Consider the following 15,433-nt stretch of genomic DNA (forward strand, 5'->3'; position numbering starts at 1 on the left):
TGTCATTAACCAGTGGTATGTTAGTGCAGGTTCATCCCTCAGAGGCACCTGGATGTCTGTGTAAAACTGAGACATGCATTGCAGCTCTTCGCTGGAGTGTGGTATTTGGGGCTGTGGCTGCAAATAGTCATGTGTCAAAAAATGACCCTGGGATAGAGAGCCACTGTTTTGTACAGCTGAAGAAACCTTACAACATATGTGGCAATGTACAGATAGGGTACGTATAAGTGTGTTAAATTACCCTGTGTTACTCTAAATGAAAAGTTAAAACATTAAATATTGGTCAAAGTTTAAATGGTGTCTTCGCTTGCTCTCTGCTTCTCTTCTACTGCAGGCGGGTGGGAAACACTACCATCCAACCTGTGCCCGCTGTGCTCGATGTAACATGATGTTCAAAGAGGGAGAGGAAATGTACCTGACAGGTGAAATCCGATGTCAATACACTTCTCAGTCCAGTACAATACACAAAAAATTATGCTCAAACTGGTCCGCACAAGGATAGAAGTCCAAGAACACACACGTGTGTAATACACTTGCCAGTGTAAACAAATGCATGCCATTTGGGACCACCCAACACCGGTCTGACTTTCTCTCGCTCTTCTTTAGGATGTGAGGTGTGGCACCCATTATGCAAGCAGGCAGCGAGGGCAGAGAGGAGACTCAGGGTGAGATAAAGATTAAAATCAAAATGTTAAAATAAAAAGAAAACTAATATCCGCAATGGGTGCATTCTCCCTTCCCTTTTCTTTCTTTGTCTGTTTGTACCTCACAGCACAGACGCTTGTCAGAAACATCCATCTCTCCACCAGGCTCCTCCATTGGCTCTCCCAGTAGGGTCATATGTGTGAGTAACCTCTGACTCTGCAGCTTTCACTCATTTTAGCTACCACTGCTACCAAACTACACCAGAAACACAACCACTAACCTTAGTCTTAAATGATTAGGCACCAATCTGCGATGCTGCTCACTCCCTTGGCCTGTTCATGTGTCTGTGTTCCACTCTCTGTTGTTGAGTATAAATAAAGTATAGCAGCAAATTGTTTCAAGAAGAAGTTACATCAACACATTAGTCTTACATATTAGTCTTCTTTTTATCCCCGTTTTATCCCCATTACCAAGATTAACACAGCATTTCTTCAATACCATATATGCGATCATCTTCAGTCGTCAGTGTTCAAAAAGCATATATGTATGCTATACTGTGATGATATTCAAATTAAAAAATACTGAGATGTGTAGATTAAAACTTGGATTAAACCTGGTTTAGAGATTCATTGTTCCAAGAGGATGGCTCATAATGAGCGACCAGCTATAGTCCGCAAACATAGCAAACAGAAAATTCTTCAACAACAAAAATATTATTAATTTTACTCTTTTACTGTTTGGCTGTTGGGCTTGTTCCTGAAATTGGTTTTCCTTACTGTTAAAATGAAATGCATGTATGTGGTGGATTGGTATTTTTTTAACTATGAAGCCAAGTTATTCATCTTTTCTTAGTAATTTAAATTAAATATATATTAAATATAAAAAGCTTAAATATTTCTGCAAAACATATGCCAGTTTTAACCTGCACACCTGCCTTGGTTTAGCCAGATATGGAGCAGGGCCCACCTGTGCTGCTTGGAAGTGTGCTCAGTGTTGCTGTGTCGACACCATTAGCATGTTCACAGTTATCTGCATGCCAGCAGGAGTCACAGCTGTCTGTTCAGTCCTGGCCAGCTCTGCTCACAATCAATGACCTTTCTGTTTAAGGTGATGGATGAGGGAGAAATGCAGTGTAAGCGTGCGTCTCCTCCATACTGTCTCCTCTCCCTCTCCCTCTCTAGCTGCCTTTGCTTCCTCTGCTCTCTTTCTCACACATGCTGAGCTCCTGAAGGTCAACAACTTACACTGCTGTCAGGTTCCACAGCGTACATGTGTACGTTTGATGAGCGCACACACACGCATACTGTATGGGCATGTGCCGGCATGTGTGTGCTTCATCAGCTCTTTCTCCTTGTTCCCACCGCTGCATGATCTGCTCAATGTAACTGGTGCAGTTTCCATTCTACTTTGTTACTGTGCAGTGTCCATGTGGTTGATGTTGGGGCTTGTTGCTGTTGTCTGTGTCTTTGGTTGGTGTATGTGTGTGTCCTCTCTCCAGGCCAGAGTGGACAATGAGATCCTAGATTATAAGGACCTAGCTGCCCTGCCAAAGATCAAGGCCATATATGAGGTCCAACAGCCAGACCTCATATCCTCCTCATACCAGCCCTACCACAGATACACCTCTGATGACAGACTAGACACTTACAGCTATGGGGAGGTACTACTGCTACACACTCCAGGCCAAAATCAGCACTAATCTCCTCACTGGTCTGTTTTTAGGAGAAACACTTTTAGTTGTTACATGGAGCTGTGCTGATAGGAAGTGTGTGTGTATGTGTGTTGACTGCACCTCAGTAATGTGCTTTAGTCTTGTTGTTTATTACACAAAAAATTAAATATTATCCAGGACTGTATTGGTATTTGTATTGATTAATTTGTATTTTTGGTAAAATTATCGAAATATTGGGATGGAAAATTGGATTTGAAAAAAAAAAAAATCAATTTTCAGTTGCTAGTTTCATTATTGAGTTTTCATTTATTTTTTTCTTTTTCTTTTTTAACTTACAACGAGAACTGTGGTGCATCTTACCTTAAATTTGTCTGAAGTTACAAAATTCACAGGTTTTAGTTTCTGGTAAATGTCTTGTTACAAAAGTGTCTTATTTAAACTTACTTTGATATTTTAGGGAAACATTTACTTTTGCAAAGAATGAGAGCACTCTTCTATCTGTCCACTCAGAAACAAGCCTGAGCCAAAAAGCCATTAAAGAGAGGAAGCAGGGTGACACTGCTAGCTTGTAAAATAAATAAATACAATTATACATAAATTCCTGTAAAAATAATAAGAATATTTTTTTGTGAAATGTAGACAAATATACGAGCAATATACATTTTATCATCAAACTGTTCTAAAATTATAATACAGAAAACTATACAATCACTCACCTATGATAAAACAAGCATTCAGTAGATTAAAGTTGAAAAGACTGTCTGGTCCTTTCTTGTGGTCTTAGTCAACATGATGTATATTCTAATGGTTGTCTTGTATTTCTCTGCTATAACACAAATATTAATTCTTCTCTCTCCACTAATTCTCCAGTCACTCGGGACTCTCTCTCCCTATTCTCAGGTAAGAGGTCTTCGTCCCACCATACCAGAGCACATAGGGCGAGATTTGCCTGCTTTTTTTAAACCCATTTTTCACATCTCTCTTGTTTGTTTTTGCAGGACTACGACAGCCTGGATATGAAGCAGAGACGGTGCTCCAGTCCAGGTTATATTGATTCACCGACATATAGTCGTCAAGGCATGTCGCCCATCATGCCTCGCTCTCCGCAGCACTATGGCTACCCTGGTTAGTCTGATGCTATTCTACTTGTAATCTGAGAGTTTATCAGTCTTAAAATAAACAAAATAAATCAGATCTGTGAAGCCTATGGAGCTTGCAAGCTGAAGAATGATTTTCAAAAGAATTGAGAAATACACTTATTCACTCTCTGGTGAGCACTAAATGAGAATATTGATACCATTCTTCCATTCATCCATCTATCCATCATCTATACCCGCTTATTCCTAATTAGGGTCCCAGTGATCTGCTGGAGTCTATCCCAGCTCTCTTTGGGTGAAAGGCAGAGGTACACCCTGGACAGGTCACCAGTTGATACCATACTTGTACTCGCCAATTCAATATGAAGCTAATGCAGGTATCTGTTTAGGGTAGCCTACCACAGAGACTGGAAACTGAAGTGGAAGTATGGCTAGCTCTGTCTGAAGTTAGCAAAAAGGAGTGTGGAGTACCAGCACCTCTGAAACCTTCTTGTCACCGTGATGTTGCCTGAGGGAGTTAGTGTTCCTGAGGCAAACATTGTCCCACTCAGTCAGTAAAACCACAACACTTTCTGTACCAACTACATATGTCGTTTTCAACAGTGAGCTTTAGAGGAGCTCTTTTTTTACCCTCTGGTCTTTATGCTAAGTTCCCCAGCTGCTGATTGTAGTGTGTACTGACATGACAATGGTATTAAGTTTCTCATCTAACTCTTAGCAAAAAGTGAATAATTGTATTTCCCAAATTGTCAAACTATTCCTTGAAAAAAGCTAAAAGTGCTTGTCATTTCCATGTTTGTCATCACCACTGTCATTTTTACAGCAAATATGTCGTCATTTAATGTCAGCGTTAACTAAAGATTTCGAATATAGAAAAAAATGTCTTTCCCATCACTTCGATTTTTAATTGTTTAGCTATGTCATGCTGCAGTTGCTCCTTGGCTGCCATTTCATGATAACTCTTACACATGTGCATTGACACTGTAATTACATAAGTGGACAAACAATAACCTTTGTCATTACACAAGTGGAAAAGTTATTTGATGTCACTTTGTAATTTGAATGAATGTTTAGGCTGGTTAGTGTTCATCTGAAGGTGCTGAGGCCTTCTTTCATGCTCATATTTCCCTTGCTGTGATTGGCTGTGGCTGGCTGCAGGCTCTGAGAGTGGCAGGAGTTCACCTTATTATGGCCAAGAGGGGCGATCAAGCACCCCCACCACAAACCAGCCCCCTAGACATTTTCATGTACCAGGTAGGACTCCTCACCTCCTCATTGCACCTCTCATAATCTCATGCATTTTTTAGTGTGTGGAGAAGCTTTCATCAGCCATTATTCACTAATGCAGTTCATTCAGAAAGGTCCCTTTAAGGTCCATAGGAATGAGGGGGTGTGTAAATGTGAGTTGTATTTTTATACAGCACATAGTTGCTCTGGCATATTTCTCCCTTCATACTACATCTTTGCCTCCTATCTCCCCACCCAATACACAGAAAAACAGTAACTCACATTTGTCCTCCTTTCACTCCCCCACATTTCACCTCTCCATCTCCTCTTTCTCTCCTCAGCCACAGGGGACCCCAACATCTACAGGAAGCCTCCCATCTATAAGCGAACTGGTACAGTGCAGTTAGCCCCGCCTTAGCCTGCCTGTCCTTCTGTCAATTTACCATAGTCATACTGTGTTTGAGTACTCGATGTAGATCTTTCTACTGACCTATTGATGTTTGATTAGCATTGATGTTCCAATTTGGATCCAATTTGAAGTAATCACAAACAAAATGGGAAAGTAAGCACTGATCCTGTCCTTGAAAACGCACAAAGGAAATAGAGTTTGACTTGTAAGGACTGTTTAAAAAATTGAAGATGAGGATCAGTTAGATTTATTGCATTAGTAATGGAAAAGATGTTTAGTGTGCATGCCACAAGCACACGCACACTCCTCCTCCTGCGTGCAGTCCCTGCAGCACGACAGGTTTTTGTCGGCAAATAGGACTGGAACAGGCATGAAGTAAAGGTTGCTCAGGCGTGACAGGTGCTGAGCACATGGAAGTCTGAGGACCCACAATTCAACAGAACAGAAAAGAGCACTGGAACAAAACACAGTTAACTGCCTTATAAGTGGAATTTATATTTGCTGTGGAGTCTACTTTTATTTTCTCAGTCTAGGCTTGTTAGCCTGCGGTCAGTGTGTGATTTCAAGAGATGTTACTGTGATTGTTTTCAAGGAACAGACAGAATCTGGAGACAACTGTAATGTTTATTTTTGTAGAAAACAGAGGGAGTGTGCGAGAGAAATGTCTGATTTCTTAATTGTGTCGATTTATGTGGTCGTTGAGTGAAATAGCATGGCAGCATGGTTAACACAAGATGCTTGTTTTATCTATTTTTACAAGACATTAAACTTAAATGCACTTCAGCCATCTGGATACTGTGATCCAGTATAAACACTCATATGAAAGAGATTCACTATCCCACAGTCACATTACACTGGAGGGGGCTTTTCAGCTGACAGTCACAGGACTTCTCTCTTGATGGAGGATAGTTTATCTTCTTGTTGTCTTGCATGTTCTGTATTGTACGTGTTGGTATTTCTGGCTTAGTGAACTGTGTCGTTTATAGATTCTTTCACCCTTATACAGTATGTTACTCATCTATAATTAGTACATCACTGGCTATAATGTTTTACATTTTTCACATTAATCGACATTTTAACCCCTACTTTATATGGCAGATTTTTAAAACTTGCCTTGTTAGAATACTGACATTCAGCACATACTCCAACATCTGTGATATTAATCCCTTATGAAACAACTATTGCTAAAGAGTCAATCATATTAATAGAAAACACAAGTGAGTGATAAAACCAAAGTCATAACAGGCACACTTGAATTTGTTTCTCTGTGTGCATCAATGGCCCGTTATGTACTATCCAGATAACAAGTTTGCTTCATGTATAGAAAATAGGCTATATGAAGCCACAGGTTTTGGGCTTTGTCCTTATGATTGGTATGGGTAATAAAGCTCTCTGGGATGTTCCAATAATGCTTTCCTTTTCTTTTCACTTATTTTTTATTGCATCCGATCACTTATATTCACTCCCCCCCCCCCCCCACCCCACCTCCCTGCCTTGTGCTCTACTTTCCCTGGTGACGTTGCCACAGTAAGTATCTCCCTCCTGTTGCTGTCGGTAGATCACATCTGTCTGTGTTTCATGTGTTTGTCATTCCTTGTCACTAATGTGCAAAGTCACTTCCTCTGACAGAACTTCCAAACCGCTGTCAAACTTTTGTCTGAATGTGTGTGTCTGCGTAGCGGCTCGTCCTGTTGTCGAGCTGAAACTGAGAATGTCTGCCATTGGTGTCATTCATCATGTATATAGGAATTCAATGGATCGTGCACTGGGGCTGGCATGGCTAATGGCTAACAGAGTGAAGAGTGATCTATCTGACATTACACTGCATGTCTCCTCCATTGACTTCCACTGACTGCGCTTTAGTGCAAAGTGGCATCATTTTTGTTACCTTACAAACCTTACACACAACTGTGTGCATCAGGCCAAGCAGTAATTGGACTCGATAATGAGCTGGTTATTTTCATGCTGTTGGCTGAAGTATTGATCTCCTCTGACAGGGATGGTGGGATGATGACGTTGGATTTGCAGAGTAAATGTACTCTCTAGTTGTATAGCTATCTGATGATCATTAACACATTTTCCTCCTTAGCACACTGCAATACGCTGAATTAAGGGAACAGTTTGAAGTTTTGGGAAATACAGTTATTAATTTTTGTGAGATCATGTCATGCCAGTCTCATATCTGGCATTCTCCAAAGATACAAAGCTCACTAATTAACCACTGTTTATTTCATTCATACAAAAACAGTCACTTCTTGTAGCATTGTTGTCACATTGTCACGCAGCTAGACTACAAACAGTCTGGCACATGACATAGCGGTCACAGTGAGAGTTGGATGGGAAGTTTCCGAATTAATTAATAAACACATGTCTTCTTTAATGAATCCAAAATATACAAAAATGTCTAGTCTTCACTATGAGCTTGTCAGATAGCCAAAAGAGACTCCAGAAACACCCAACCAGAAATAGTCTGACACTTAACCAATTATCAAACTGCAGTTTTTCTATGGATAAAACAAACAAGATGTGATGGTCTTGGCAAGCATTACAAAAGAATGCATGTACCACTGTTTTATCTGATCAAGATGAGGTAGAGCCAGGATATCGTTAGTTTACATTAAGAGCATAAGGAGAGGAGCAAACTTGTGTTTGCATGTGTTCTTTTCACTGTGAACTTGCCAAGTAATTAGCAGAGGAATTCACTGCTCCAGCTCAACAGACAGTCTGATACAGATAAACCCCTGAAAAAGACAACTTGTCGTTTTTCCACCTAATTCTAATCGTAACCAAACCCTAACCCTAACAGACAGATCTGAGAGTGATATGCATCTTCTACTCTAACTATGAAAAAAATTGAAGAAGCATATTTCCCAATCTGTCAAATTGTCCTTTTAACATAATTACCAGTTATTTTGGTTTTTCTTTTTTCTCCTAACTTGATCCATTTCTTGACAGACTATCACATGGATGCAGCCACCAAAAGCCGGACCAGTGAGGACATCCTCAGATCCTCCGGACTGTCCACCTACTCTCCTGAGCCATACAACCAGTCAGAACCTGACTACTACCCATACACCAGCTCCCCTAAGGGTATGAAACATAGTGTCTTAGTTTACAGGAACAAGCTACAATGTAAGCTGCATTTTTTCATTTTCTGCTGGACCAAACACAGACATAGAAGCAGAGATCATTTTGTAAAGCTGTGTTGCTCTCCCACTTTGTTAATGCGTTCCACTCTGAGCTCTATATTTGTATGAGGGGATCTCTTTTATCTCTTTTCTTTTTTTTCTTTTTCAGCCTATTGGGCGCCAAGAAGACGCTTCTCAACGGGAGGAGATGAAGAGAGTTGGAGTCACAGTCTTCAAAGAGTAAGGGTTTCATTATTTCTAATTTCCTTTCTTCAACATTGCGTGGCAGAAATCCTCAGAAACACCCATAAATAACGCACTTTTTATGGTTTGGCATCTAAACCATCCTTCATCAAACCATCCTCAACATGTTTGCAATCAGTACATAAAATTAGCAGATTTCACTAATGGTGCATTCTTTTCTACGTCCTGCTTCTTTCCTTGCTCTATTTGCTTTCAGATCGGGAGTGGCATCGGGAGGATGATCCTAAAGGAGGAGATGAAAGCCCGATCTGGTTCCTATGACAACGACCCCTGGGGCAGTGCGAGGAATTCTCGTAGTGGTAGCAAGGAAACACTCAACACTACAGGCTACGGCACCACGGTGTATAACAACACTGTCAATGGCTGTAAGGATCCACCCTGCCCCCTCCGCATCTGTGTCTTTAGTGTCATTTTCTGTCTGCATGTTTGTGCAACCATATTTCTGTGCAGCCATGTTTGTCCCAGTGTGCTCGCATATGACACTACAGCAGCTTATTTGAGCCTCAGTATATGCTGTCATCAGAGTTTGAGGCAAAGGCTGTGAGGTTGTGGATGCAGGTCACAGAGGAGCCTGAGCGGTTCATTGACATACAAAAGATGATGAGAGGGGAGAACAGCTGGTGACATGTCTGTGTTAGGCAAGGGCAGCACCTGGCCTGTCATTGTAGAGAACCACACTGATTTTGGATATTTCAAGCCATTAAAAACATAATGTTCAACCAGATGTGAAAAAGCCAGACCTGAACCCACCAGTTGTTTCTGTTTGTAAGGGCAAGCTTCAGTGGTCATGCAGGGTGTTGGGAGTGATATTTCAGCCTGGCAGTCAGACTCTAGATTGTCTTCATCTCTATCCAACTATACCCTCTTCTTTCACAATCTCCCTCTTCACCTTGGATGCGCACTCCTGGTTTTTTCTCCTTCTCTCTCTTGATATTGTGCTCTATATTCTGCTCTGCTAACAATCTATCCATCCATCCATCTATTTATCTCATTCTCTCACTCTCACAGCTGCTGTCCCATATCCTGTTTTATTTATGAGCATTAAGATCTCTCATTAAAGCTGTTTCTCACATGGGAGGGGACACAACTGAACAAGACTGCTAGCTGTGGTGGATGTGGCAACAAAGGCTTGTAGCTATACAGATTTTGTAGTAGGAATAAATGCTGAAGCACACATTGTTGGTGTGTTTGTGAATTTTCTTCTTTTCTTCTTCTTCAGCCTAAACCAGCCTTCCCTGGCCTTTTTCTACCTTATCGCACTTTTGACTTTTTATGTTTTAGTGTTCCTCTCAGGCCTGATGGTGTATCCAATATCCAATAGTTTTTATAATATTATAATAATTTTATAATATTTAGAATATTTAGTTTAGGGTAGATTAAAAATGCAGAATTTGTGCTTTTTTGTGTCATCTAATTGTATGACTTTTTAACTTCACAGCTCCCCGGTCTCAGTACAGCACTGATAGTGGTGAGTTTATAATTTTATTTCATTCATACGTTACAGTCATGTATTCATACATACAACAATTTAGCTTGCATAGATCACCTGAGTTAGTGTTTGTTATTTATTTAAATCATAAATGTTTCTAAATTTAGTTTTTGAATGGGGTTGGCATTGGGTCATATACTGCATATGTGTTCTCGACTCACTGATTTTACATTCACCAAGCTCTAGCATCACATCCACACAGCTGGAATTTCAAAGAACATTTTTGGTTAGTCATGAACGCCATCTTCTGGCACAAATTTGACACAAAAGACATGAAAATCATTTAAGCAACTGTTGGCTTGACTTAGGTACAGTAATTTTTTTTTTTTTTTTTTTGTATTTTAGATTTTGTTTGTAAATCTGCCTCACTACCAGGGTACGGACGCAACGGCATCCAGCGGGTGAGAACATAGTGAATATGACATAACATGACATGATTAGCTGTTCATATGTCTCTGTCTTATTTATGTTGAATATGTCTTTTTTATTGCGCATGTTTCCTTTGGAAGTCCAAATCAGATTTTATAACCAAAGCTTATACTGTATATTTATACAAAATAATTTAGTTCAAAGAATGCCTATATCTGTTCTTGTTTAACTGTTTCCACTTGCAGCCTCAGAGTGCAGATTGTTATCAGTACCAGTACGACAGTGGCAGCGAAGTCAACTGGGGAAGTAAAGGTAATTTAATATGAATTGAAAACACCACCCCCATATTAAACAGAAGCAATTATGTCTGTTTTTTTCTAGTGTACTGACTTGATTGTTTTTATCTTTTCTTCCAGCAGAATACAAGGTAAGGCTCTAATGTTCTTTTACATAATTGATTAAATTAACCCAGTGTTATTGTGTCTCAAAGCATCTCTGCCTCTGCCTCTCTGCAGATTTACCCCTACGAAGCACTCATTGTCACCACCAGAGGGCGCAACAGACTGCCCAAAGATGTAGACAGAGCCAGACTGGAGGTAAGTTATGAATGGGTCAATAAATTAAAGGGTCCTGAAAAGAAGTTGGTCTTCATCCATTTAAAAACTAGTGCTGCAGCCAAGATTTACTTGGTTCCTCAGCAAAATAACATCCTATCCTATTCTCTTGTCTTGATGTTATTTCTAAATCCTCTCAAATTCCCGAAGTTTTACAAAGAAACTTTGTGTCCTCAGTCTCAGCTATAGACCTGTTTAATAGAATAATCAGGTAGATGAATATGAGTCTTAATGTGATAACTGTTTCATCTCTTTGTCCCTGTGTTCTCAGCGCCACCTGTCCCCTGAGGAGTTTGTCCAAGTGTTTGGTATGACAGTGGAGGATTTTGACCGACTGGCTCTGTGGAAGAGGAATGAACTGAAGAAACAGGCCCGACTCTTTTAATTATTTATGGGCATTTGTAGGATACTGCCATAATTAGAGCCTCAGATTTAACTGACCATAGGAAGGAAAGATGGGAAAACTTCTACTCAGTTTCACTGCCATGGCTGAGAACCTGTTCTAGATCTCCTCATACAATGAACCAAATCCTGGTCACACCAGCGTGGACTTTTGGGATACCGAGAGAAAGCCACAAAGACATTATGCACAGATGGACTGATAAACTGTTTTATGGTTGCTAGTGTAACTTTGGCTGTGTGCTGGAGTGGACTGAAAGCAATAGACTGTAGTACAGTAGTGCTGTGTTTTTGTTAAGCCTGAAGGATGGAGGAAGGCATGACTGCGCATATAAGGGGACGCCTGTGCCCAGAGCCTCATTACAAATATATATTGAGGAGAATTTTGGCTTTGCCTTATTTGTTATGCTCTCTTAATTATGAGTGTGCAGCACCAGCAATCTGAATGAGTAGAATGTAGACACAGTATATCATTTATGACACTTTATCAGTGTAAATGATGAGATGAAATGAATGAGTGTGTCAACATACAACATCAGTTGGCTTTGGTTTATAACACTGCATTTTGTTTACCTGTTCCCCTGTTTTTGCTCTTACACTTTATACTTTATTACTTTGTTTTACATTAATTAATATAGAAACAAGCAAGAAGCAATCTGAGGTGAACGCAACTTTTTCTTTTGTACCTTTATGTGTGACCTGCACTGATTTATGTGAAAATGAAAAACCAAAGTGAGAATGCAAATATTCAGATTAGCAGATCAGATCCTGCACTGGTTAAGAGTTCAGAGGTCACCAATAGATGCAGTTCACTGTGCAGATGTATGACAAAATAATGTGCAATTCAATAGATTTCATAGATAAAGAAACTCCAATTCAGTCCTCCCATTCCACCATTTTCAGCTTATTGCAATAGAATGATGACTAAATGTCCATACTTTTACGTTCACTATTATTTATATTATTTTAGAATGATAATACAATAATTTTGTAGCTGCAGATATTATATTCACTCACAATGAAATGTTCTGCAAGGTATTTACCACGTCAAAAACCCAGGGTTGTTGAAGATTTTACTTCTTTTGAATATTGTTATTTTGATTTTGTCACTAAAAATTAAACTTCAAGTCAAAATCAGCCTCCTCTTTTTTATTTTTATGTTGGAACTAGATGCATGTAATACAGTAATATATAATTTGCAATTTTGAAAAGAACACACTGATATATTGAGACAGACCGGATGATGAATATGACTTTTTAGTTTGTATGTGAAATTTGTTACCTGCATGGTGCCAGCAGTCAATTTAGTTTGGCTTAGCATAAATTCACAGTAACCTGCCTGGCTTTGTCCAGAGGCAAAACAATAAAAAAATCACCTAGCACCTCTAAAACTGGCACAATGACAAATTGTGTCTTGTTATAGATGTGTTTTCTTGTTATGCCTACTACATTATTTTCTGTAATTTGTATAAATACCAAAGTGTAAATAGTTCAAAACAGCCCCTCCCCTAAACACCACTGTATTTACATTTGGCATTGCTTGTTTTTTGTTTTGTTTAGTTTGTATATGTTTTACAAATTAGTCTTCTTTATTGGTTTGTTCTGTATGTTACAGAAGCTGGTTGATAGGCCATCAGTAGGAGCTGTTTTTCACCCTTGTTTCCAGTCTTTATGCTAAGCTAATCTAATCAAGTTCTGCTCGAGCTAAGTTGCCTATTTAAATTAGGCAAAGCATTTTTAGAAGCTTATCACACTTCCTGCCAACATGTCAGAGCATTCATGTAACTAGGAGAATGAAGAAGTTCTAACTTATGCCAGCAATGACAGCAGCTCTATGAGGCAGATGACTTTAGGACCCAGCAGCAGAGAAGCGCACCTTCTTTTATGGAGGACCAAAAGTGCCAAAATGAAATAAATACATTGGTAAATTATGATTTAAATGTCATCAATTAATTAAAATTTGAAAACATAGATGAATATAATATATAAAATGTTTTAAATAGATAAACAATTAATTAAATAGATAATTATTTAAATGTATAATTAATTTAAATTTGAAATGAATATCTGTGATGCTTTATTGTTGCTGTTCTTTTCTCTCTCCTCTATCCACTCACCCCAACCGGTCGAGGCAGATGGCCGCCCAAACAGAGCCCAGTTCTGCTGGAGGTTTTTTCTTCCGTTAAAGGAAGATTACTATTTACTATTTAATGAATTATTTCATGGTGCTGTGCTGCAGTGCTTCATGAATTGATTTTATCTGTGATTTTAACAGTCAGCTTCATCAGATATAGGGCACCAGCCCTATAAGAAGTGGAATTCCCCTTTTTAACAACATCACTGTAATTCATTTGACTGAGATGTGTTTAGGGCTTCTGTGTGTACAATATGTGTTGTGGGTGTGCACATGTGCTTTGTGTATAGGTAATGGTCAATCTCTGCACAGCTGTTTATATAGAGTGTCCATGGAGATATGCTGCACAACATTAAAGCAGGGGAGTGTAGAGTGTAGATGACATTTGGAAATGTGTTTTCTTCTGTTTGAGAGGGTGAAACGTGATTCTGCCTGGGATGTACAGTGGGTACGGAAAGTATTCAGACCCCTTTAAATTTTTCACTCTTTGTGTCGTTGCAGCCATTTGCCAAAATCAAAAAAGTTCATTTTATTTCTCATTAATGTACACTCAGCACCCCATCTTGACAGAAAAAAACTGAAATGTAGAAATTTTTGCAAATTTATTAAAAAAGAAAAACTGAAATATCACATGGTCATAAGTATTCAGACCCTGTGCTCAGTATTGAGTAGAAGCACCCTTTTGAGCTAGTACAGCCATGAGTCTTCTTGGGAATGATGCAACAAGTTTTTCACACCTGGATTTGGGGATCCTCTGCCATTCTTCCTTGCAGATCCTCTCCAGTTCTGTCAGGTTGGATGGTGAACGTTGGTGGACAGCCATTTTCAGGTCTCTCCAGAGATGCTCAATTGGGTTTAGGTCAGGGCTCTGGCTGGGCCAGTCAAGAATGGTCACAGAGTTGTTCCGAAGCCACTCCTTTGTTATTTTAGCTGTGTGCTTAGGGTCATTGTCCTGCTGAAAGGTGAACCTTCGGCCCAGTCTGAGGTCCTGAGCACTCTGGAAGAGGTTTTCTTCCAGGATATCTCTGTACTTGGCCGCATTCATCTTTCCTTCAATTGCAACCAGTCGTCCTGTTCCTGCAGCTGAAAAACACCCCCACAACATGATGCTCCCACCACCATGTTTCACTGTAGGGATTGTATTGGACAGGGGATGAGCAGTGCCTGGTTTTCTCCACACATACCGCTTAGAATTAACACCAAAAAGTTCAATCTTGGTCTCATCAGACCAGAGAATCTTATTTCTCATAGTCTGGGAGTCCTTCATGTGTCTTTTGGCAAACTCTATGCGGGCTTTCATGTGTCTTGCACTGAGGAGAGGCTTCCGTCGGGCCACTCTGCCATAAAGCCCCGACTGGTGGAGGGCTGCAGTGATAGTTGACTTTGTGGAACTTTCTCCCATCTCCCTACTGCATCTCTGGAGCTCAGCCACAGTGATCTTTGGGTTCTTCTTTACCTCTCTCACCAAGGCTCTTCTCCCACGATTGCTCAGTTTGGCTGGACGGCCAGGTCTAGGAAGAGTTCTGGTCGTCCCAAACTTTTTCCATTTGAGGATTATGGAGGCCACTGAGCTCTTAGGAACCTTGAGTGCTGCAGAAATTCTTTTGTAACCTTGGCCAGATCTGTGCCTTGCCACAATTCTGTCTCTGAGCTCCTTGGGCGAATCCTTCGACCTCATGATTCTCATTTGCTCTCACATGCACTGTGAGCTGTAAGGTCTTATATAGACAGGTGTGTGCCTTTCCTAATCAAGTCCAATCAATTTAATTAAACACAGCTGGACTCCAGTGAAGGAGCAGAACCATCTCAAGGAGGATCAGAAGAAATGGACAGCATGCGAGTTAAATATGAGTGTCACTGCAAAGGGTCTGAATACTTATGACCATGTGATATTTCAGTTTTTCTTTTTTAATAAATTTGCAAAAATTTCTACATTTCAGTTTTTTTCTGTCAAGATGGGGTGCTGAGTGTACATTAATGAGAAAT

The 15,433-nt window shown here is 39.9% G+C and overlaps 1 protein-coding gene across 9 annotated transcripts in view; it reads left to right on the forward strand.

Annotated features, from left to right (window-relative positions):
- ablim3 (actin binding LIM protein family, member 3) overlaps positions 1 to 12,368 on the forward strand; it is a 40,985-nt gene extending 28,617 nt beyond the window's left edge. The window contains exons 7-23 of one of the 9 annotated variants that reach the window (XM_026330612.1): positions 335 to 422; positions 607 to 665; positions 773 to 844; positions 2,144 to 2,305; positions 3,188 to 3,217; positions 3,316 to 3,442; positions 4,573 to 4,668; positions 4,983 to 5,033; positions 8,006 to 8,140; positions 8,348 to 8,418; positions 8,639 to 8,807; positions 9,881 to 9,910; positions 10,277 to 10,332; positions 10,546 to 10,612; positions 10,717 to 10,727; positions 10,816 to 10,896; positions 11,186 to 12,368. In XM_026330612.1, coding sequence (XP_026186397.1) covers positions 335 to 422; positions 607 to 665; positions 773 to 844; positions 2,144 to 2,305; positions 3,188 to 3,217; positions 3,316 to 3,442; positions 4,573 to 4,668; positions 4,983 to 5,033; positions 8,006 to 8,140; positions 8,348 to 8,418; positions 8,639 to 8,807; positions 9,881 to 9,910; positions 10,277 to 10,332; positions 10,546 to 10,612; positions 10,717 to 10,727; positions 10,816 to 10,896; positions 11,186 to 11,299 — 1,419 coding nt within the window. In that variant the 3' untranslated portion in view covers positions 11,300 to 12,368. Of the gene's footprint in view, positions 1 to 334; positions 423 to 606; positions 666 to 772; positions 845 to 2,143; positions 2,306 to 3,187; positions 3,218 to 3,315; positions 3,443 to 4,572; positions 4,669 to 4,982; positions 5,034 to 8,005; positions 8,141 to 8,347; positions 8,419 to 8,638; positions 8,808 to 9,880; positions 9,911 to 10,111; positions 10,158 to 10,276; positions 10,333 to 10,545; positions 10,613 to 10,716; positions 10,728 to 10,815; positions 10,897 to 11,185 lie in introns of those variants that run through there. The other 8 variants (XM_026330613.1, XM_026330615.1, XM_026330616.1 and 5 more) reach the window with 8 other exon arrangements.
- Positions 12,369 to 15,433: the final 3,065 nt, after the last annotated feature.

Source organism: Mastacembelus armatus, chromosome 10, assembly GCF_900324485.2.
Source record: "Mastacembelus armatus chromosome 10, fMasArm1.2, whole genome shotgun sequence".
NCBI lineage: Eukaryota > Metazoa > Chordata > Actinopteri > Synbranchiformes > Mastacembelidae > Mastacembelus > Mastacembelus armatus.